We start from the raw sequence: 24,099 nt of genomic DNA on the forward strand, positions 1-24,099 counted from the left end.
ATACTGGAAGGAGAGGGAAGTCAGGGACTCACAGGGCAAAGTAAAAGTGCTAAATCCTCATCTACTTTAAAAAGTCAATTGGTAACATCTGGACAAATCAAGATAACAGAATATTTGTGTATTATTTGGAAAAATGGAGGCAACCCCACAGAAACAGCTACAAGAGTCTCAAGTAGTTGCTTCTACTGAGTGGGATCAGGATTGGGGAAAAGCTGAGCTAGGATTCTGCTGTCTGACAATATAATCTTTGTGATGCTACTTGACTTTGTCAACTATGTTCAGGTATTTCCTTGATTTAAAAAAAAAAAAGGTTTAAAAACGGAATAGGAAATGAATAATATATCCCCAAAACCACTGGCTTGCCACTTTAAATGGGTAAATTGCATGGTCTGTGAATTATATCTCAATAAAGCTTTTTTTTTTTAAGTGAGTGCAGAGGGGGCAGTAAAGAAACATATCAATTTTTCCTTATCTATGCATCCAGTGTGACACAAAAAAATGGATTTGATAACTGTCTCTGGGGATGGGGGTCAAAGAGAAGAGGGAAACTTACTTCCCAATGTAGAGCCTTTTGAATTATTTAAATGTCTGCTATGCTTTTTTTAAGGTAAATTAAAATACGATTTCAAAATAAAATAATGAAACAGAAACTAGTTCGTTATTTAGAAGTGAGTTCATAAACAAGTTAAAGAAAACACTGCAGGGGCGCCTGGGTGGCGCAGTCGGTTAAGCGTCCGACTTCAGCCAGGTCACGATCTCACGGTCCATGAGTTCGAGCCCCGCGTCAGGCTCTGGGCTGATGGCTCGGAGCCTGGAGCCTGTTTCCGATTCTGTGTCTCCCTCTCTCTCTGCCCCTCCCCCGTTCATGCTATGTCTCTCTCTGTCCCAAAAATAAATAAAAAACGTTGAAAAAAAAAAAAATTAAAAAAAAAAAAAAAAAAGAAAACACTGCAGACTTAGAGAGGTAGTGAGTATGAAAGGGGAGGGGACTCTGACCATTAAATGGCATTATACTGGTACAATGACAAAGTGATTAGCAAATGCTAGGATGGCCCTTAGTTGCCAGAATGTTAAAAATGTTGGGCTGGAAAACACTAGAGAAATCATTTAGTTCTAGTTCTTCATAATGAAATCAAAGTCCTTCACGAGCAAACCAAAGTCCAGGGAGGCCAACTGGACAAATGTCCAGGGGTTCATCATGAATGGCATTGCCAAACCAGAACCCAGATCCCCTTGATCCCGTGAGACCACACCAGACAGCACCCTTCTGCAGAGTCTGTGCAATAAACAGAAAATTGCAATTCCAAGACCAAACTACCAGTCACGCAAATTTCAAAGGAATTTTATTGCTTACATATTAGGGCAGAGACAAAAATAAACTGCAAGTGATCCCTGTTAAGTACCCCTGAGGTCACCAGGATAGCGGAACTAAACCCTAGGACCACAATCCTTAAGGATAAAGAGTATTTTCCAACTTCCCAGAAACCTCTCAATTTGCGATTTGTCCGCAGAAATTGCAGCAGAGCTCACTTACCCGGAGAGCACAGCATGCTGCCCCAGACAGTCCACGGACATTGCGGTTGCCTGGGAGAGAAAGCACAGGGTCAGTTCTGCCAGCAAAGCCAGCTCGGGTTGGAGAAGACAGGTGGGTAGCCTCGTCTGGGGCTTCCTCTTCCCATGGCCCAGGTAAGTCCCCCGCTGTCAGGCATTATTAGTTCTCTACAGTGGTTGCTTTCACTCCCTTCTAATCCTCAACCAGATCTCATACTCACCTTCCTTAACAGGGCAGTTGCCATCTGTTCCCTGACACCGGGATTACATACAAGCAAGCTGGTGTGTTCTAAGTTGTGGAGACGTCATCTTAGAATTTGGAGAATCTAACTAGCTTGGAGCTAACAGAGCTACTCAGAGCCCCTTCCAAGCAAAACCTAACCCGGGACATCACACACACATACACACAAACACACCTACCCCACCCCACCCGTCACCCCCATGCCTTTCCAAAGGGCATGGACTTCTCCTCCAAGCTAAATGGTAAGTGGTAATAGTCAAACACCACCCGTGCTGAATCCATGGTCACGTTATTGAGATGCTCAGTTGCCATTTAATCTGAGATTTCTAGCACATTCTAATGATTTCCATTTCCCAGGTCTCCCAGTTCCTAGGGAGCACCATCTTTTCAGGACCACACTGAATCAAATGAATTTGCATTCAGGCCGAAGCATGAGGCTGACTTAAATTATGGCAGTTACAGCCTTAAATTCTCTTATTTGGACCAGTCCAAATTCTCCTGCATTCTCAAGACATTAGTGCTCCCTCTTATACACCGTCAAGAAATATGTCATAGGTAATGTTGGGGACAAGAAACCAGGGCGCTCTCATCGGAGGCTAAAAAGTGGTTGTTATGCATCCTTCATCCCACTAGAGTCGTGAGCAGAGAAAAGTCCAGCTGGAAAGGCAGGCAGTGAAATGAGATGCAACTTCCACACTCTTCTGAACAATTTATAGATTAAAAGTATGAAAGCAGGCAAGATGGCACCTCCAACCAGGGGTGGTACGATCTTTCCAGGAGGTGTGTGGTAGGCAGAATCTTAAGGTGGCCCCAACATTTTGGGCCCTTGCTGTACACATTCTCCCCGTTATTCAAATATGAATCTAGGTGCTGCTGTTAAGGGATTTAGCAGATGTGGTTAAGGTCCCAAATCAGTCGACCTTAAGAGACCTCAAACAACCCAAATGTCCATCAGCAGGCGAATGGATAAACAAAACATGGCACACACATACGACGGCATACGTACTATCGTGTGGATGAACCTTGAAAATACTATGCTAAGCGAAAGAAGCCAAGCACAAAATAACAAATACTGCATGATTCTACTTATGAGGTACCTAGGATAGGTAAATTCATAAAAAGGACAAGTAGAAAACAAGTGGAAGGGGACAGGGAGTGAGGAATGGGGAGTTACTGTTCAGTGAGTACAGAGTTTCTGTTTGAGGGTTGGGGGGAGAGAGAGAAACCTAATCGCATCAGCCCTGTAAATCTAGGTCTAGAAGTCAGAAACAGAGGCACTCAGAGATTCTAAGGACGAGGCATTTACGTGAAGAAGACTGCTGCTGGCTGTGGAGGTGGGACCACATGGCAAGTCCCTGAAAGTGGCCTGTAGGAGCTGAGTGTCCCCTAAATAACAACCAGCAAGAAAACAGAGACTTCAGTAAAAAATGTTTAAAAAGGGGCGCCTGGGTGGCGCAATCGGTTGAGCGTCTGACTTCGGCTCGGGTCATGATCTCGGGGTTGACGAGTTCGAGCCCCACGTCAGGCTCTGTGCTGACAGCTCAGAGCCTGGAACCTGCTTCGGATTCTGTGTGTGCCCCTCCCCTGCTCATGCTCTGTCTCAAAAATAAATAAACATTAAAAAAAAATTTTTTTTTTAATTTTTTTAAAAGGAGCGCCTAGCTCTGGCTCAGTTGGTAGAGCATGTGACTCTTGATCCTGGGGTCATGAGTTAAACCCCCATGTTGGGCGTAGAACTTACTTAAAAATGAAAGAAGGGGCACCTGGGTGGCTCAGTCTGTTAAGCATCCAACTCTTGATTTCGGTTCAGGCCATGATCTCATGCTTTGTGGGATCAAGCCCCATGTAGGGCTCTGTGCTGGCAGTGCTGAGCCTCCTTGGGATTCTCTCTCTCTCTCTCTCTCTCTCTCTCAAAATCAATAATAAACTTTAAAAAAAAATGAAAGAGAAGAGAACCCCTTGAGATGATGGTGAGCTAGGAAGAAACTTCCTCCACTCCTTCCAGAATGACAATTATGACAATGAGCATGTGATCCTCTCCTCTTCTCCGAGACCCTGAGAGAGCCAGCATCCAGGTGGGAAGACGCCAGAAATTATGCAAGAAGAAGTGAGGTGTCACTACCCAGGAGCTGGGGAAGAGGTCTCTCCCACCTCTTCCTCAGCCCCCACCTTCCTCCTCTAGTCCCCCAACCTGTGCCAATTGTAGTTCCATGCAATAAAAAGGCCAAACTTTTTATTCCATAAAACATGAAGGGCAAGACTCAAAATTTTAAAAAAGAAGGAAAAGAAAAGAAAACAGGGACCTCAGTCCTATAACCCCAAGAGGCTGAATTCTGCCAACAACCTGAATGGGTCTCTTAGCAGATTCTTCCCCAGGCCACTGAGCCTCCAGATGAGAACACAGCCAGCTGCCTCCTGGATTTCAGCTTAGGGGACCAAACCGAGAAACCAGCCACGCGGCGCCTGGGATTCTGACAGACAGAACTATGAGCTAATCCGTAGGTACTGTTTCAAGCTGCTTAGTTTGTGGTACAGTGATAACAAAGAGTGACCCAGTAACAATAATTAATAATCATCATCATAAAGTCATGCCCTTTGACTCAAAAATTCCACCTCCAGAATCCATCCAAAACACAGGAAAACTTCTATGCACAGAGTTGCTTGCTTCATGTTATCTACAAGTAAATTATGCATATTTACATAAGGGAGTATCCTGAAAGTGTTTAAAAATGACACGGAAAAATACAGGAGCCAAAAACTGCAAACAGAGTATCATAACTCACCATATCACCTCATCAGAGGAAGTTATTATTTAAAAGGAAGACAAAAAAACACTGAGGTTTCCCTACTCCTACCTCAGAAAAAAGGGGCCAACATCATGTTCGTAGCAGCACATTAAGGACGGTCATGCTGGGCTGTCAGGAGAATGCAAAGAGGGAAAGCAGAAAAGAGAAGATCCCCTAACCAGGGTAGAAGCTGGTGCTCTGTGGGGGACAAGAGTCCCCGGAAGGCCTCCTCACCTCAGGGCACCAGGCAGGGACTGGCTGGGAGATGCTAAGTCTGGGCATCAGGGGGTTAAGAACCACAGCAACCCCGTGATCCTGCTGCAAGAGAAGAAGCGAGCCCCAGTGATGGCTAGGAGAGAATTCCCTGCGGGAGAATTCCCCCGCAGCCTGCAGGAAGGGGAGATTAAAGACTTAGAGGAGTAAAGTAGCATTTTATACCTACTATGAACTGAAATTTAAATCAGCTACTTATGCCTTAAAAAACACTGAAGAACATATATCAGAATGTTTCAATGGCAGTTGTTCCCACAGGGTTTTTGTCTTACTCCCCTACATGAGCCTACGTTTTTGTACTACTTACATATTTACATGACTTTATAATTAAAAAAAAAACAACTTTTTCTCAAAGGCATCCCAAGCCTCTTCTGTTTCCACGCTTCCGTCCTAGCCTCAGTCCTCAACGGCTGCGGCCTGGCGGACACAACCTCAGACAGTGCGCCTTCCCCACTCCTCTGTTCCACCCGACACGGAACTTCTGAAAGCGGAGCTCAGACTACATCGCTCCTCTGCTCCAAAACCTTCCTTGGTTTTCTACTGAAGACTGAAGACAATCAAGCGGAAATCTTCCAAACTGGATGCTTCCAGAACTTTTTAGTCTGACCTTCCTTCTCTACTTGCCCAGGCCACACCCATTCAAAGCTCTTACCTTTCTCCAAGGTCAGCGACGCTCCCAATTCTAAAGAGATGCTTAAGCTCCTCCTCCCATCCGGAAGGTCCTTCTCGCCTGCTCTGCTGTTGAAATTCTACTCATCTTTTAAGTCCCAAGACATACGTCCCCTAAGAACCTCACCCAGAGTCTGCCATAGGGATTCCACCCTCTCCCAAAGCACCTTCTCTGCCCCCCGTCACAGGGCTTGCTGTCACTTGCCATGTGGTAGCGGCTGCTGCACACGTTTATCTTCTCCCACTAATTGGGGAGCCCCCAGAAGGCAGGGTCCATCTTCTTTCTCCCAGAGCACCCAGCGAGGTGCTTGGTACATGCAGGTGCTCTGTGAACATCTTCTGTTTGGAAGATAGGTCAGAACCAGGTCAAAATCCGGGTCCTTCCTTTCCAAAATGTGCCAAGGCGCTCCTTGACATCTCAAAGAATTTTTTCTATAGCTTCCCTTGGTAATTTATCATCCGTGAATTTACCTACATCTGTAAAGTTCCTTCACTTCTTTAATGCCTTCTAGAATAATAAACTTTAGTAGTTCGCTGTCTGCTCTGTGAAACCTTCAACAAGAATGGAAACATTTGACGAACCAAATGTGTGCACCTTACTCACACTTTATAATGTAAAATTCCAATCATATCTTCTCTCAGCCTTTGTTTTTAAATTTTTTTTTTTTTCAACGTTTATTTATTTTTGGGACAGAGAGAGACAGAGCATGAACGGGGGAGGGACAGAGAGAGAGGGAGACACAGAATCGGAAACAGGCTCCAGGCTCTGAGCCATCAGCCCAGAGCCTGACGCGGGGCTCGAACTCACGGACCGTGAGATCGTGACCTGGCTGAAGTCGGACGCTTAACCGACTGCGCCACCCAGGCGCCCCCTCTCAGCCTTTGTTTTTAAGGTACTGTAAAGTCCTCTCCTGACTGCAGGAAAACAAACTTACTGCTCAGAACTGCTCCCTGTCAAAAGAGGTTATCTTTAGGAGCACCTGGGTGGCTGGGTCAGTTAAGCATCCAACTTTGGCTCAGATCATGATCTCATGGTTCACGGGTTCGAGGCCCGCGTAGGGCTCTGTGCCGACAGCTCAGAACCTGGAGCCTGCTTCAGATTCTGTGTCTTCCTCTCTCTCTCTGCCCCTCCCCCGCTCGTACTCTCCCTCTCTCTAAAAAATAAACGTTAAAAAAAAAAGAGAGAGAGAGACCTTTAAACATAAGAGAATAAAGTTTCTAATAGCCCTTGTTCTTCCAATTGCAGGATGGGAGCTTTTGTGACACACTTCAGGAGTCGTATGACCTTTCTGAAATAACACAACCATGGCGCTGACAGTGGCACTTGATTCTTGTTGGCCTGGAAAATATGTAATGAATAATTTGGAAAAAGCTGGCTAACTGAAGGCTACTAAAAAGATATCAACTCCAAGAGACTGTGTAGGCCTCTGTACACGAATGGATGCTGCTCTGGTTTAAAAAGCCATTTCTGCACAAAGCCAGCTGTGTTCATAAGCGCTTGATTTCACCAAACCAAGGAAACTGACCACAGTTTATCAAAAGGAAGAAAGACTCTACATGGCATTTCTGCATGTGTAAAATGGAAATCATCTGGCACAGCAGAAAGGGTGTGCATGGGCTTTGGGGTCAGAATTGGATTAAAAACTGTCTTTTACCACTTCTCAAGTGTACAGTAGAAAACGACCCAGCAAAGGCTGTCACAGACCTCTGGTGTTGTTGAAATTAGCAGATATTTTTTATTAGCTATTTTAGTTGATTTCATGGCAGTATCAGAACTAATGATCACTCTCTCCTTAAGACCTGTGGCTTCCATAACATGACTCTCTCCTGGGACCTAACTCTGGACGTCCCTTTCTAGTCTGTTCCTAATCAATCCATTTCTCCCCATCTGTGCCTCAGCTCAGGCCTGTGTCGGTCCTCACCTGGAAAGAGACACCCATCTACCACCAGCCCAGCTCCACCCTCAGGGCTGGTGCTGGGTCCCACAGCTCGCAGGATGAAGGACAACACCCTTAGCATGACATTAAAGATCACTTAAGACCTCTCTCTGGCTCACTTCTACAGTCCATCTTAGGCCTCTCACCTTCCAACCCCGTCCCAACATTCCCGCCATGATGAATTTGTTACCATGAATTCCCTCCGGCCCTCCGAATCCAAGCAAGCACCACCCTCTCACCTCCGGACCCTCGCATCAGCCGCTTCCTCCGCCTGGGTGACCCTTCTCTCCAGGCTTCACCTGGCCAATGCCTTCTTGTCCTTCAGGATTCAGTTCAGGCTCATCCCAGGAAGTTATTCTGACCCATCCCCTCTTGCACACACCAGGGAGTTACCTGTGCTTCCACAGGACCCAAGGCTTATCTCTACGTAGTACTTGTGGTACTTTACAATAATCCCCTATTTACTATTACATGACCTCGATCTGACTGCAATTCCTTAAGGGTAAAAACCAATTCACAAGTACAATGCCTCGCACAGCACATGGCGTGTACTCAATAAATGCTACCTATCATAGACAATATAGGTCTTAAAAGCTCATGCTGTATAAAAACTTGTACACAAACGTTCATGACATCATTAGTCCTCACAGGCAAAAAGCGGAAACCACCCAAATGTCCAACAATTGATGAATGGATAAACAAAACGTGATATCCCTACAGTGAAATATTATTCAACCCTAAAAAGGACTGAGCTTCCGATACATACATATGGATGAGCCTTTAAAAGAACTAAGTGAAAGAAGTCAGTCACAAAGACCACATAGTCTAGGATTCCATTTCTATGAAACGTCCAAAGAGGCAGATCTATAGAGAAGCAAGCAGATTAGTGATTGCTTAGGGCTGGGGGGTCAGGGGGAGGGGGGAGCTGGAGGATAGGGGGCAGGGGAGGTGATGTCTAAAGGGTACAAGGTTTCTTCCTAGGGTGATGAAATGTTCTAAAAATGACTGTGGTGATGGTTTCACTCTGTGAATGTACCAAAACCCACTAAATTGTGTACATTTTAAACAGGTGAATTATACAAGAGGTGAATTAGATCTCAATAAAACTGCTACCCTCCCCCCCCACCAAAAAAAATTGATAAATACAGTGTGCTCTTGGTTTCGGGACTAGATTCACATGATTCATCACTTAGATACAACACCCGCTGTTCATCCCAACAAGTGCCTTCCTCAATGCCCATCATCCATTTTTCCCTCTCCCCTGCCCCTCCATCAACCCTCAGTTTGTTCTCTGTATTTAAGAGTCTCTTATGGTTTGCCTCCCTCTCTGAAACTATTTTTTTCCCTTTCCCTTCCCCCATGGTCTTCTGTTAAGTTTCTCAAATTCCACATATGAGTGAAAACATATATCTGTCTTTCTCTGAACGACTTATTTCACTTAGCATAATACCTTCCAGTTCCATTCACGTTGCTGCAAATGAAAAGATTTCATGCTTTCTCATTGCCAGGTAGCATTCCATTGTATATATAAACCACATATTCTTTATCCATTCATCAGTTGATGGACATGTGGGCTCTTTCCATACTTTGGCTATTGTTGAAAGTGCTGCTATAAACATTGGGGTACATGTGCCTCTATGAATCAGCACTCCTGTACCCTTTGGATAAATTCCTAGTAGTGCTGTTGCTGGGTCGTAAGGTAATTCTATTTTTAATTTTTTGAGGAACCTCCACAGTTTTCCAGAGCGGCTGCACTAATGTGCATTCCCACCAACAGTGCAAGAGGGTTCCCATTTCTCCTCATCCTCACCAACATCTGTTGTTTCCCGAGTTAACATTTTCATCTTTTAGAAAACAACCGGTATGATACTTTACAAATGGTCAGGGGACACTGAATTTGGAGATGGATTGCATTACCAATCCATTTTGGATTTACAGTTAAATTTTGGTGCAAACACAATGGTTCTGTTAGAAAGCTCATCTCTCTGGGAAGATAATATATAGCTTCATAGGGCTATCTTGCTACCCTGATTCAATGCAAAAGAAAGCCTCCCTACAGAGACCACTGCTATCTGCAGAACAAAAGCCAACGTTTATTTCTTCAAATAAACTAGCAAAGAAATCAACTCTTCCTCTTTCAACCTCAGCTGAATTAGAAAGAGCTGTTCAAAAATATGAAAACACTTTGCCTATTCATCCTTCCAAATGACGCAAAGTGGAAACATCCAATCAGTGCAAATCAGAGCTAGGTCAGCTCCCCGAAAATCAGTTTGTCACATGCCTGAGCAATGACTGTAACGTATGTACTATCAGATTTCATAGAATAAAACCACAGACTGAAACCCACTGACATGAAAAGGATCAGAGCATTTCCAATGACAATATCCAATCTCTTTAAATCAGAGACAGCCACTGCTGCCAAGGCTGCTTTTGAACCATCCTTGTCTAATGCTTTCTAGAGGTTTGTATCCGAGGTTCTATTCACACACTCAGCACAATGGGTGTTTCTTGGGAAGTCTCCGTCTAAAATGAGAACATCCTCACGTTCCCACAAGCTAAGATGGCACAGAGTGAGTATCGCTAGGAAAATCACCTAACCTTTCTGAATCTCAGGTTCCATGTCTGTAAAATAAGAAGGCAGACGGGCTGTCTTCCACAGGTCCTCTCGGCTCCATAAGGCTATCTTGTCGGGCTGTTTCTTGCTTCCATACACAAGCTTTCTAATATAATCATAATAATTAACACGTAGCAAGCAATTAATATATGCCGATCACTGTGCTAAGCGCTCTATGTTGATTATCTCACTCAATCCTCACATTAACTGTCAGGTGGTGTGCAGAAAAGAGTAACCCCAGCAGGCAGGAGACTGCTGACCTCAGAAAGGCCTGCTTGCAAGGCTGGCTTTTGGCTGGTGTCTGGGAACTTGGATTTGGAGTGTTCCCACCATTCCCTAACTGATAAGAGTGGCTCACTGTGCCTACGCTGTGTGTACAAACAATGTGGTTTATGCTGAGCGCCTGCCGCCCGGCTGGGGGTGTGCGATTGTGATTCACGCGCTCCAGAGGGAGCCTGGGTGACCCGCCCCAGATAAAAACCTTGGGCACTGAGTCTCTGATGAGCTTCTCTGGTACATTTCACATGCGTTGCTATAATTCAAAACTGGAGGAATTAAGCACGTCTGAGGGACTCCATTGGGAAAGGTCTCTTGCACCCAGTTTCCTCCAGGCTTCACGCCATGTGCCTTTTCCCTTTGAATTTGCTTTGTGTCCTTTCACTGTAATAAATCGTAATTGCAAATACAGCTGTGAATCCTCCTAGTGAAACCAGGAGTGGTGCAGGGAATCCTGGACACAGGCAGATACTATTACTCTTGTTCTAGGTATAAAGAAACTGAAGCTTAAAAGGCACTAATGTGCCCAAGATCACATGGCAGATAGATGACATAACCTGGATTCTGACACTGTGCTCCAGCTCCAAACCCTTAAACTCTTGGCTGTACATACTCTTCCCCCATTCATTACTGCATCTTTACATCAAATGTTCTAGAAAACAAATAATTTGCGGAATTCACAGAATAGTCACTTTCACCAAAAACAGCTCTACTATGCCCTTCCATCCCCATAGTTTTCAAAATGAACTTTCAGGGAATCTAGGAAAGCTGGGACCAAAGCTGGACTGCTCCAGGAAAACGTCTGGACTATATTAACTATTCATAGCCTTTTAGTTAAAGAATTTGCCAAGTTGTGTTTTATTTTTGATTTGTTTATTTAGAGCAAAAAAAAAAAAAAAAAAAGCCTCAATTTTTATCTGTCTGGACGAGTTGCTGTAATGTTGAGACTAATAAGTCACCCACCATTAGGGAAGCAGGGAATACACTTTCTGCTGAGATGCTTCATTTTTAATTTCAAAAAGAAACAGAGAAGCAAGAAAAAATTTATTGGAGAATGTCTCTATGAACCTAGAATATAGATTTTTCTTAAATAGACTGAAAAAGCACAACCTATAAATTCAATTGCATTAAAAATACACTTCTAGGGGCTCCTGGGTGGCTCAGTCGATTAAGTGTTGGACTCCTGACTTCGGCTCAAGTCATGATCTCACGTTCGTGGGATCAAAGCCCACATCAGGCTCTGAGCTGGCAGCACAGAGTCGACTTGGGATTCTCTCTCTCCCTCTCTCTCTCTGCCCCTGCCCAGTGCGTGGACCTGTGCCCATGCACGTTCCCTCTCTCTCAAAATAAGCAAACAGTAAAAAAAATTTTTTTCAATAAAATCGAATCTTCAAAAAGAGAGAGAGAGAGAAGAAAGAAAGAATGAATGAAGGAAGGAACAAACTTGACCACAGTGTGAAGAAGTGAAAGGCTGCTTAAAAATGATGAAAACCTTAGTGGAGTCTGTAAGACTAAAGGGGAAAAGAACTGCACATAAGCACCGCACTCCAGCTGATAACGTCACTCCTACAAGGGTACAGGTTAACAATTCTGAAACGACTATCCATGTATTTTGGAATGAACAATTAAGTAAATGGACAGAGGATGGCTGGGGCCCCGTTTCTCATGACTGGCGTGGGAGATTACTGACAAGCAAAGGGTGGAGCCACAAGGACACTTGTGGTAATGACTTAGAGTAGATGTTAAACATGATCTCCCGTTCAGCTTAATATACAGATGGTTACATATACATACACTTACAGATACACACGTATTCATGGATTAGTAGTATATTTCCTGTTTTGTCATATGAGTGCCTGGAAGCGATGACATCCCAAGAGCAACGAGCACATCTGTAACCAGGTTTTAGTATCTGATGTCATTCTCCAATAAAAGAAACCAGGACTCCTTGGACAAATGGCTAATTCTGGGACTGGGGCAGGAAAATATACATGATGAGAGTTAAGCATCTTATAGTACCAGAAAATAAGGAAGTACTGTGTATTTTAAAAACCTACAAACAAGTGGAAACAATGATGGGGGTCATGCCAAAGGAATACATGAAACATCTGAGAGAGCTCCCAATGGTGAAAACTGGGACAATTGGAGCAACAAAATAAATATAGTAAAATAAAGTAGTATTGGATTATAATCCAAGGTATAAAATATATATCACACTGATACAAGCAACTAATTCAAGAAAGAAAGAAAGAACCCTCCACTGTTTATTTCTTTTTTAATTTTTTTTTTAACGTTTATTGATTTTTGAGACAGAGAGAGACAGAGCGTGAACGGGGGAGGGTCAGAGAGAGAGGGAGACACAGAATCTGAAACAGGCTCCAGGCTCTGAGCAGTCAGCACAGAGCCCGACGCGGGGCTCGAACTCACGGACCGCGAGATCATGACCTGAGCCGAAGTTGGACGCTTAACCGACTGAGCCGCCCAGGCGCCCCAACCCTCCACTGTTTAAATTCAGGCCTCATGGGGGAGCCTGGACGGCTCAGTTGGTTGAGCGCCCGACTTCAGGTCAGGTCATGATCTCACGGTTCATGGGGTCAGGCCCTGTGTCGGCCTCTGTGCTGACAGCTCAGAGCCTGGAGCCTGCTTCGATTCGGTGTCTCCCTCTCTCTCTGCCTCTCCCTTGCTTGCGCTCTGTCTCTATCCCTCAAAAATAAACAAACATTAAAAAAATGTTTTTTAATTTAAAAATAAATAAACAAACTTAGGCTGCATATACAGACGATTTTCCAAATAGTGTAGTATAAACAGAAGGCAAAAAGAGTAAGTTTATAGTAGACAAACCTGACAAGCACTACTCCAGCCAGGTCAACATCAACAGCGATATGTCACTTTCACAGTAAGTACCGTTGATACGATGTGATGAGAATGATACTTTATCTCTAGGGCCCTCCCTGAAACCCATAAGCCCAGTCTAATCACGAGAAAGACCATCAGACAAATCCAAACTGAGGGATATTCTACAAAACACCTGACTGGTATTCCTCAACACTGTCAAAGTCATCAAAGACATCATCTGAGAAACTGTGACAGCCAAGGAGCCTGAGGAGTTGCATGTAAATGTAATGTGGCGTCCTGAACAGAATCCCAGAACAGAAAAAGGACATTAGGTGAAAACTAAGGAAATCTGAGTAAAGTATGGATTCGAGTTAAGTATCAATATTGATTTGTTAATTGTAGAAAATATACCATACTAGTATAGGATGTTTTTGTAAATATTTTTAAAGTTTTTATCTATTTTTAGAGAGAGCACAAATGTGCACAAGAGTGAACACAAATGTTAAATTAAAAAAAAAGAAGAAGAAGAATATAGCGCTCAAACTCACAAATTGAGAGATCATGACCTGAGCTGAAACCAAGAGTCAGAGGCTTAACCAACTGAACCACCCAGGCACCCCAGAGTATAAGATGGTTTTTAATAGGGGGAAATGGGTGCAGGGTATATGGGAACTCTCTGTACTATCTTCCCAATTTTTCTGTAAGTCTAAAATTACTCTAAAATTTATTTTTAAAACTATGAAAATCTAAACACCTTTTTTCCGAATTCGTGTTAAAAGTGTTCATCAACATAATTGATTTTTTTTACACTTATTAACTCAACAAATATTTATTGAGCGCTACTGCATACCAAGCACCCCTCACGGTGCTCCCCCTGGAGCAGCCGGTGAAAGATGAAAATAAACAGTGACTGAGGGCGAAAGTGGTACAAGATGCGATCTGAGAAGTAGGCAGAGACCAGCCCACAAAACAGTCTAAAATAAGGAATTTATATTCTACACTCCATGCAATAGGAAGTCACTGAAGCATTTTCATCAAAGGAGGGATATGAACAAAATAAGGTTTTAAAAAAATCACCTTGATATTTTATCACAGCTTTAACCATAATCGCCAAAAAGTGGTAACAACTTGAATATCCATCAACAGGTGTATGGATAGACTGTGGCCTCTGCATACACTGGAACACTACTGGTGGGCAATAAAAAAGGAGACTAACTGGGATGCTTAACAACCAACATAGATGAATGTCAAAGGCACTGGGTCAAGGGTGACAGGCCAGGTTTAAAGGGCTCCACACTGTACAATCCTTGTCTTACATAAACCACCTCAGCAGCTGCCAGAGGGCGGTGCTATGACTGTCTACACAGGGGCACCAGGGAACTGTGTGGCGGGGTTCTGTATTTTAATTGTGGTGGTGGCTACAGGACCACGTACAGTGGCCAAACTCAACAAATTTTACACTTAAAAGGGGGAATTGTATATTAACTATACTTCAATAAACTTGGTTTTAAAAAAAAAACCACTCTGGGGGAGGAGCCTAGATGGCTCAGCAAGTTAAGCATCTAACACTTGATTTCAGCACAGGTTATGATCTCACGGTTTGTGAGTACGAGCCCCATGCTGATTACTTGGAGCCTGCCTGGGATTCTCTGTCTCCCTCTCTCTCTGCCCCTCTCCTGTTCATGAGCACACACACTCTCTCTCTCTCAAAATAAACAAATAAACTTAAAAAAAAAAAAAAAAAAGCCTTTAAGGGCACCTGGGTGGCTCAGTTGGTTAAGCGTCTGACTTCAGCTCAGGTCATGATCTTGAGGTTCGTGAGTTCGAGCCTGGCGTCAGGCTCTGTGCTCACAGCTCGGAGCCTGGAGCCTGCTTTGGATTCGGTGTCTCCGTCTCCCTCTGCCCCTTCCCTGCTCACGCTCTGTCTTTCTCTCTCGCTCGCTCTTCCAAAAATAAAATAAAAAGCATTAAAAAAATTTTTTTTAAACAAAATAAAATAAAAGCCTTTATTTTTTTTTTATTTTTTTTTAAATTTTTTTTTTAACGTTTATTTATTTTTGAGATAGAGAGAGACAGAGCATGAACGGGGGAGGGGCAGAGAGAGAGGGAGACACAGAATTGGAAGCAGGCTCCAGGCTCTGAGCCGTCAGCCCAGAGCCCGACGCGGGTCTCAAACTCACGGACCGTGAGATCGTGACCTGAGCTGAAGTCGGACGCCCAACCGACTGAGCCACCCAGGCGCCCCTAAAATAAAAGCCTTTAAAAAAACCACTGGGCTCTGCGGAAGATGAAGTGGAAGGAAGCAAAAAGCCGGGATGCAGGGAAAGTGGTGCTGAGTATGTCCAACTCCTTTGGAATACTGAGTTTTAGACACCTCATGGCTGCCAAAGCAGAGACATTAGGCAAACTGTTGCCATGGGTTTGGATTCCTGTCTTCATCAAACTCCTATTCTGAACTGTTTCTGCTCTTCCCATTGGTTTAGAGCTTGTGAACTGCACATTCCACCATCTTACGTCTTTGAGAGTGAAACTATTTCATCTCCAATGCAAGAGCATAGCTACTAGCTACAAGTGGCTATTTAAATGTCAATTAATTTGGGGCACCTGGGTGGCTCAGTCAGTTAAGCGTCCGACTTCAGCTCAGGTCACGATCTCGCGGTCCGTGGGTTCGAGCCCCGCGTCGGGCTCTGGGCTGATGGCTCAGAGCCTGGAGCCTGCTTCCAATTCTGTGTCTCCCTCTCTCTCTGCCCCTCCCCCGTTCATGCTCTGTCTCTCTCTGTCCCAAAGATGAATAAAATTTAAAAAAAAAAAATTTTAATGTCAATTAAATTTTAATTAAATTAAAAATGCAATTTCTTGGTTGCCCTAGCCCCATTTCAAGTACTCAACGGTCACATTTCCATCAATACAGAAAATTCTACTGGACGGTGTTGCTCTACAAAGTTATCTCTAAGTTTTCTTACAGTCTTAACACTCATCGATTCCAGGGATCACTTCGGAGCAGTTGCCAAGCACCACAGGTTCTTTACTACTGATCAGTGACAGGGACATCTCAAGGCGTTGTTTTATAAAGTGGATGACTCTTGTAGAAAATGTGAAAAAAGAGTTTCATCTGCAGCGCCTGGGTGGCTCAGCCGTTAAGCATCTGACACTCGATTTCAGCTCAGGTCATGATCTCACAGCTCATGGTTTGTGAGTTCGAGCCCCACATCGGACTGGGCACTGACAGTGCTGAGCCTGCTTGGGATTCTCTTCCCCCCCACCCCCGCCCCACCTGCACTACGCATGTGCATGGGTTCTCTCTCTCAAAATAAATAAATAAAAACTGTAAAAAATAAAAATTAACAATTCAATAAAAGAATATCATAAAGAGACTACCATCAATAAAGAAACCATCAATAAAGAACTTAATTCCAGGGCACCTGGGTGGCTCAGCTGGTTGAGGGTCCGACTTCAGCTTAGGTCTTGATCTCATGGTTCTTGAGTTCGAAACCCACATGGGGCTCTGTGCTGACAATTCAGAGCCTGGAGCCTGCTTCAGATTCTGTGTCTCCCTCTCTCTCTACCCCTACCCCACTCATACTCTCTCTCTCTCTCTTTCAAACATAAACATTAAATAAGAAAAAAAATCTTAATTCCAAACAATTCTTTTAAAGAAAGAAAAAAGTTTCACCTTTCAGGCTGGGGGTTTTCTCTGAAAAACCAAAATGCTTTAAGTTTTTAAAAAACAATTTAAAAACAATTTTTTTTAATGTTTGTTTATTTTTGAGACAGAGAGAGCAAACAGAGGAGGGGCAGAGAAAGAGGAGACAAAGAATCCGAAGCAGACTCCAGGCTCTGAGCTGTCAGCACAGACCACAACTCTGGGTTCAAACCCACAAGCCATGAGATCATGACCTGAGCCGCAGTCAGATGCTCAACCAACTGAGCCACCCAGGTGCCCCTAAAAAACTATTTTTAAAAGAGGCAGGGTGTTTTGAAAAGTTTATTGTTCTGGCTTTCCTTTTCAAAAACACAATATGAAGAGTTTTGATTTTTTCTGTCTGAATGAAACAGTTAACAAAGTGGGTCCAGATCCCTCCCCATTGCCACCAGAAACAACCACAAAACCCTGCTAATTCAAACTAGGTTGCACCTTTCCAAATAGAAAAATATAAAAAGAAAAAGAGAAGCTCCCGCAAGGCAGTTAAATTGCCCAATTTACTTTGTTCTCTTCCTATGACAACTGCTGTTCAGATTTAATTATTTGATATTACTTCATACATCCTAATATATGTGTCAGCACCCTCTCAGCAGGCCTCTTCAATTACATCTCCATAGAGAAGGAGGGGTGGGACTACCTGGGTTTCAGTGAGAATTAAAGCATTTGCAGATTAGTAGCTTCCAAATTAGCAGGCTCAGAGGTACCATACACGACTCTGTTGTTAGTCCCCGTGAAAGCAATTAGCAAGGAGGACAACAGGAGTACACTTCTTTTTCCCTAGGAGTCTGGCGCCTCCCTTGGGGACAGCAGGCCTCCCAAGACACCGTGCTGACAGTGCAAAATGTCTCAGAAACCTTTAATCCGAATGCTGAGGCTCAAATTCTCCCTGGGGGCTATGTATCAGAGGGGACCACAGAGCAAAGCGGTGGGTGGCTCCTCCACTCATTAATCTTTATGGCAAAAAAAAAAAAAAAAAGGGATGGAGTTTTAGAAAGAAGAAACCACATCACCCCTTGATGTAATCCAGAGTTCCCTTCAGTATAATTCACCTGAGTACTGATACAGTGTGCGCTGTGCCCCAGGCAAGGGCTCAATAAATTCCTGTTGAATCAATCTGTGAATGAAAGCCTGGCCCACAGAAGGTAGTCAATAAATATTTGTTGAATAAATGGAGAATCACCAAGACCCTGTCCTGGGTGATGGAGTAAGGGAAATGGGATATTTATTGTGGAATGACTGTATGACAGCTTCCTACAGACCGAAGCAAAGTAGTGCAATGAACCCAACAAGATTCCTGGGGCCGGATGCCTGCATTCAAATGCCAATCTGGCCAACATAATGGGAGGCCTTGGCCAAGTCACTTGAGATCACCCAACCGAGATCATCTTCCTCCTTTGGGGAAAAAAAGAGGTGGGGGGAGGGGGATAATATCGGATAACATCTACTTATCTTGGTTCTTTCATGAATTAGGAAAAGAAAATGTAGACAAGTCGCTTAGCACAAGGCCAGGCATTAGGAAGGCACGACATAGAAAAACGGTAAAAAAAATCTCTTTAGTAAGTGCTAACGTTCCTGTTCCTGGAGGCTTACCACGTGCCCGTCACTGTGCCACATATTCTAAATATAAAATTCTCACGCCAACCGTACGGAGGTAGGAACGACTCGCACCTTCTCACAGGTGAGAAAACTCATGCACTGAGGGGGAATGACCGGCTAGGGCTAGGGCTAAGCCGGGATTCTAGGGCTCAGCCCGGATTCGAACCCGAGCAATGCGTGCAGCGCACACGCCTACTCTGTATATAATACTTTCACTATTCTACCATCAGCAACCACTTAAAAGCTTAGTTGCAGAAACAGGCACTTTACACGCAGTCTTGTTTTTCTTTTAATCGAATCCACTCCAAAGTCCTGTGAGGCAAGGTTAAGGCCACGCAGCTGAGGCTCAGAGAAGTTGTGCGGCTCACCCAAAGTCACTAAGCCTCGAGTCCCGGGGCCTCGGGGAGCATATCCTCTCCTCACCACCCTGGTCTGGGAAAGCCTTCCCTCAGCAGTCACTCGCGCTCAATCTTTGCGCTTCGGTGTCCCAAGGCCGACCCTACTACCCGGACCACCGCGGGGAATCCCGATACCCCATCCGCGATCGCCCCAACCGCCCCCAAAGGTCATCAAGGCTCCCCTCGTCCGCTCGGGTCTGACAGCTCCGGGTCAACCCTAACCTAATTCCCCAGAGGGGGCTAGAGGATAGCCTTGGCACCCCCAAGACGGACTCGGCAACGTGGGGGAGGGGAACCACGGAGGGCGCATGCCCAGAAGGCTCCATTTGGCCCCCAGCTCACCTGCGAGTCGCGGAACTCTACCACCACGTTCTCGCTGCTCCATCGCGCCGCCATCTCCGCACGCAGCCGCCCGGCCCCAGGGTTGCGCGTTCCCACCCCCCCCGAAACCTGCGTTCCCGGGCTCGGTGAGCCCCACGCAGCCCGCGAGGGAGCCCTGCCACGCCCCGTCCCCCTCTTCCGCCTGACCTCAAACCATTGGCTGACCCAAACGCAGGCTCCGCCCCCTCTCCTCGGCTCCTCCAATTGAGTCACGGCGCCTACCCCAAACAGACACGCCCCCTCCATTTGCGTCCCTCGGCTTGAGTGACCCACGCTCCCCGCAGCTGCGGGTACACGCCCCCTGTCGCAAGCTCTACCGGGAGTCGTAGTCCAAGGGTGAGCGGCGCGGGGGGTAACTCGCGGAGAGCTTGCGAGTTAGGATTTGGCGAGGGGAGGCGCGTGTTGTCCTCCCTGTCTCCTCGCGGGTGTACCCCAGTAGGGCCCCGGCGAACCAAAACCCGGCATTCGCGCAAACCAAAGATTTACCTCATCTCCTGAGGCCGCCAGTAAAGGCATTGATAAGTCCGAAGGCACGATTTTTTTTTCATAGGAAACAGCAGCGCCTACCAAAGTGACCAGGGACCCCAGGGGGTCTCCAAAGGTGAAACATTTTTCATAATCGTACTAGGGTAGTTATTTGCCTTTTTCACTTTCTTTCCAGAAGCTATGTGATATATAGTAAACAACATAAGCAGATGTGAGAATAGAGGTTTGCTCTTGAGCCAGACATTAAAGAGATCTGCCACTCTTCGCGCTAGAGTTTTTTCGTTTTAGGAAACAGGTATTTTTTACTTACAAAATGTATCAATAATAATGCACATTAATGTTCAAGTGAAATCATGAAAAAATATATGTTAAATTCCTGGTTTTAATTTTTTAATGTTAATTTATTTATTTTGAGAGAGAGAGAGAGAGAGAGCATGAGCAAGGGAGGGTCAGAGAGAGAATCTACAGCAGGCTCCACACCTTCAGAGTAGAGCTCTACAACGCGTGGCTCTGTCTCACGAAACCATAAGATCGCGACCACAGACAAAACCAAGAGTAAGATGCTTAACCAACTGAGCCATCTAGGCATCCCTTGGTTTTAACTTCTAATAGTTACTTTCAGTAGATACAGCCCACATGAAAGTTTGGTAGGGAGGGTCCTTAATAATATTTAAGAGTGTGAAGAGCTCCTGACAAAGAGTTTGAGAACCACTGTGCTGATATGGTGAGTGGTGATTAGGTGCTCTTCTTTCGTCCCACCCTCTCAAATCCCGGCTTGACTGGCTTAGCTTCAATTTCTTTATAGAAAGGAGAAATGGGGGCGCCTGGGTAGCTCAGTCGGTTAAGCATCTGACTTCGGCTCCGGTCATGATCTCACAGTCTGTGAGTTCGAGCCCCTCATCGGGCTCTGTGCTGATGGCTCAGAGCCTGGAGCCTGCTTCCGATTCTGTGTCTCCCTCTCTCTCTCTGCCCCTCCCCCACTCATGCTCTGTCTGTCCCTCTTTCAAAAATATATTTAAAAAGATATATTTAAAAAAAAGAAAGAAAGGAAAAATATATTAACAAAAGAAAGAAAGGAGAAATGACCTACTTCTGTTTGGTTCTTGTAAGGAGTTAACCACAGGGCCAGGAACGTAGTCAACACTCAGGTGTAAACTACTATTGTTGTTAATGTTATCACTATTTCTAGGTACAAGTCCCGGCATGAATAGAGATAAGAAGGATCACCTTTCCTTCTGGAGTGTTGGATATAATGGGGAAGACTGACAATATCAACAAATTAGGGTGACCAACTTGCCCAGGAATCCCTTCAGTCCAGACAAAGTGGGAGAGTTGGTCACAGTACAACAGGTACAAAGTTTGGAGAGTAAATAGGGTTTTTTGTTGTGGGTTTTTTTTTTCCTTAACTTTATTTATTTTGAGGGAGAGGGAGAGTGAGCACATGAGGGAGGGATAGAGAGAGACAGAGAGAGAGAGAGACGTAGAGAGAGAATCCCAAGCAGGCTCCATGCTCACAGCATGGAGCCCCACGCGGGGCTGAATCCCAGGAACCGCGAGATCATGACCTGAGCTGAAATCAAGAGTCAGACATCCAACCTTCTGAGCCACTCAGGCGCCCCTATTATTGTTGTTGCTGTTGTTGTTAGTGTTTATTAGTTTTGAGAGAGAGACAGTGAACGCGCATGCGTGTGCGTGTGCCTGTACACACACACACACACACACACACACACACACACACACACACACAGGGGTAGGGGCAAAGAGAGGAGGGGACGGAGGATCTAAAGCACGTTCCATTAGGATAGCAGAGAGCTCCATATGGGGCTTGAACACGTGAACCTTGAGATCATGGCCTGAGTCAAGGTCAGACTCCTAACCAACTGAGCCACCCAGGTGCCCCAATTTTTTTTTTTATTTTTTTTAATGTTTATTTTTGAGAGAGACAGAGACAGAATGCGAGTGGGTGAGGGGCAGAGAGAGAGGGAGACACAGAAGCAGAAGCAGGCTCCAGGCTCCGAGGTGTCAGCACAGAGCCCGATGTGGGGCTCGAACCCACGAGCTGTGAGATCATGACCTGAGCCAAAGTCGGATGCTCAACCGACTAAGCCACCCAGGCGCCCCCCCGAATTTTTTTTTAATGTTTATTTTTGAGAGAGAGAGAGAGAGACAGAGACAGAGTGTAAGTGGGGGAGGGGCAGAGAGAGAGGGAGACACAGAATCCGAAGCAGGCTCCAGGCTCTGAGCTGTCAGCACAGAGCCCAGTGCAGGCCGAAGTTATGACCAGAGCCAAAGTCAAACGCCCAACTAACTGAGCCACCCAGGTGCCCCCTGAATTTTTTTCATGCTTCTTTATTTTTAGAGAGAGAGAGAGAGAGAGCGCGCACATTAATAGAGAAGAGGCAGTGAGAGAGACAGGGAGAATTCCAAGCAGGCTCTGTGCTCTCAGCATGGAGCCCAAGGCAGGGCTCTAACTCACAAACCGTGAGATCAAGACTAGAGCCCAAATCAGGAGTCAAATGCTTAACCCAGTGAGCCACCCAGGCACCCCTGAATTGGGTTTTATGAGACTTGCAAGCAACGTGGCAGGAGAGGACAGCCTAAATAAGAAACCTGACACCGCATCCTGAACAAGGTGCCGTTTAAGCTTTTCAGTATAATATTAGCGTTTTGATAGAATACACTATCAAAAGAAGTATTTTAGCGCCGGAAGTGTGGACAAAGACCCTTAAGTGTGAAGAGGGGAGATGTGTTCCAAAGATAAAGGAATTCCCCAAAAAACACTCACAAAGCTCTGCTTCTTTCTTTTCCTTCAAAATACACATCACAATTTGTAATTCAATATTTGTTTATTTAATATTTTCAAGCTTCGGGAAGAGAGGGACCAGATCTGTTTCGTTCAGTCTTGTATGGTGACTACACATACAGGACACTCCATATTTGTGCAAGAATGGGAAAAGCATATAAAGTCATGTCCCTAGAGTACTGTCTAGGTCAAAAGGATGCCTTCTGCGAAACTGAAACCAAAAGTAATTTCAAGGTCTTTACTTGTAACTCTTTACGCTCACAAGGGGACACAGAATCACCATTCCTTCTCCTTAAAACCCTTTGCCTTCTTTCCTATCCATTTATTCCTTATTCTCACACACTGTAGCCCTCAAAAAACTCCTCCAGCCCTGGCCTTCACCCTCCCGCTTTGGCCTTTCTTCTTGCTTCCCAGTTTCCTCCCAAATCTCTATCACAGAAAAGGCCAAAGACTGCTCTGGAGAGAAGGGCCTCAGCTCACCAGGCCAGGAAGGGAAAAAACTGCAAACAAGGTTCAAGGCCAGAGAGAAGGAAAGATAAAGAATACTTTCTCTGGGCGCCTGGGTGGCTCAGTGGGTTAAGCTTCTAGCTCTTGATTTTGGCTCAGGTTGTGACTTCACAGTTCGTGAGTTAGAGCCCTTCATCCAGCTCTGGGCTGAGAGCACGGAGCCTGCTTGGGATTCTCTCTCTCCCTCTCTCTCTCTCTCTGCCCTGCCCTCACTCTCTGTCTCTCAAAATAAATAAATAAATAAACTTAAAAAAAAAAGAGTACCTCCTAGGCACGCTCATGCCATCACGTAGGAATAAGTGAATTCATTCATCTAACGTGCCATAGTCTTGTTTATTTGCCTGTAGCTTTGGATATAGTAGGTGCTCAATAAATAGGTGCTAAATAAATGATTAGCAAATAGTCAGGTATAGCTACAACTTAGGGTATGTGGCAGGTTGTAGCAAGAAGTACAGCTGGAAAAGCTGGAAAGGGCTGGTGAGGAAGGCCCTGCTTGGGCATTTGAATTTTATTTTGGATAAAGAGATACAGGTAGAGATAGAGATATAGGTATTCCAAAGCTTTCTGTCTATATGTAGCATGGTAATATTTCCTACTAGAACTGGTAGGATTGCCTTACAATTGCCCTGAGCACTTCTGCAACCCTTCTCCACCCCCGCCTCTTTAGTTCACATGTGTCTAGTTCTCAAAACCTGCTGGTCATGATTTGTAGGCACAGAAAGTACTTTGGGTTCCAAGTCCTTGGTGCCCTCTGTTCTCTCAATGTCTTCTTTCTTAATGTGAAAAAAAGCCCCGGTAGAATTAAAAAAAAAATTTTTTTTAATGTTTATTTATTTTTGAGAGTGAGCGGGTGGAAAAGAGGGACGGAGAGAGAGAGGGAGACACAGAATCCGAAGCAGGCTCCAGGCTCTGAGCTGTCAGCACAGAGCCCAACACGGGGCTCAAACCCACAAACCATGAAATCATGACCTGAGCCAAAGTGGGAGGCTTAACCGAATGAGCCCACCCAGAGAGAGGGAGCATGAGCCTGAGAAACTTTCATA

General features: G+C 45.0%; 1 protein-coding gene across 4 annotated transcripts in view; it reads right to left on the reverse strand.

The window, feature by feature from the left end:
• The window catches only part of WDR59 (WD repeat domain 59), an 86,101-nt gene extending 66,707 nt beyond the window's left edge, over positions 1-19,394 (reverse strand). For 2 of the 4 annotated variants that reach the window (XM_078438986.1, XM_078438985.1), the window contains exons 1-2: positions 19,222-19,394; positions 1,535-1,584 (exon numbers count right to left, since the gene is read on the reverse strand). In XM_078438986.1, coding sequence (XP_078295112.1) covers positions 1,535-1,584; positions 19,222-19,275 — 104 coding nt within the window. In that variant the 5' untranslated portion in view covers positions 19,276-19,394. The remainder of the gene's footprint in view (positions 1-1,534; positions 1,585-19,221) is intronic. The other 2 variants (XM_078438988.1, XM_078438987.1) reach the window with 1 other exon arrangement.
• Positions 19,395-24,099: the final 4,705 nt, after the last annotated feature.

This window comes from Panthera onca, chromosome E2 (assembly GCF_046562875.1).
Source record: "Panthera onca isolate mPanOnc1 chromosome E2, mPanOnc1 haplotype 2, whole genome shotgun sequence".
Taxonomy (NCBI): Eukaryota; Metazoa; Chordata; class Mammalia; order Carnivora; family Felidae; genus Panthera; species Panthera onca.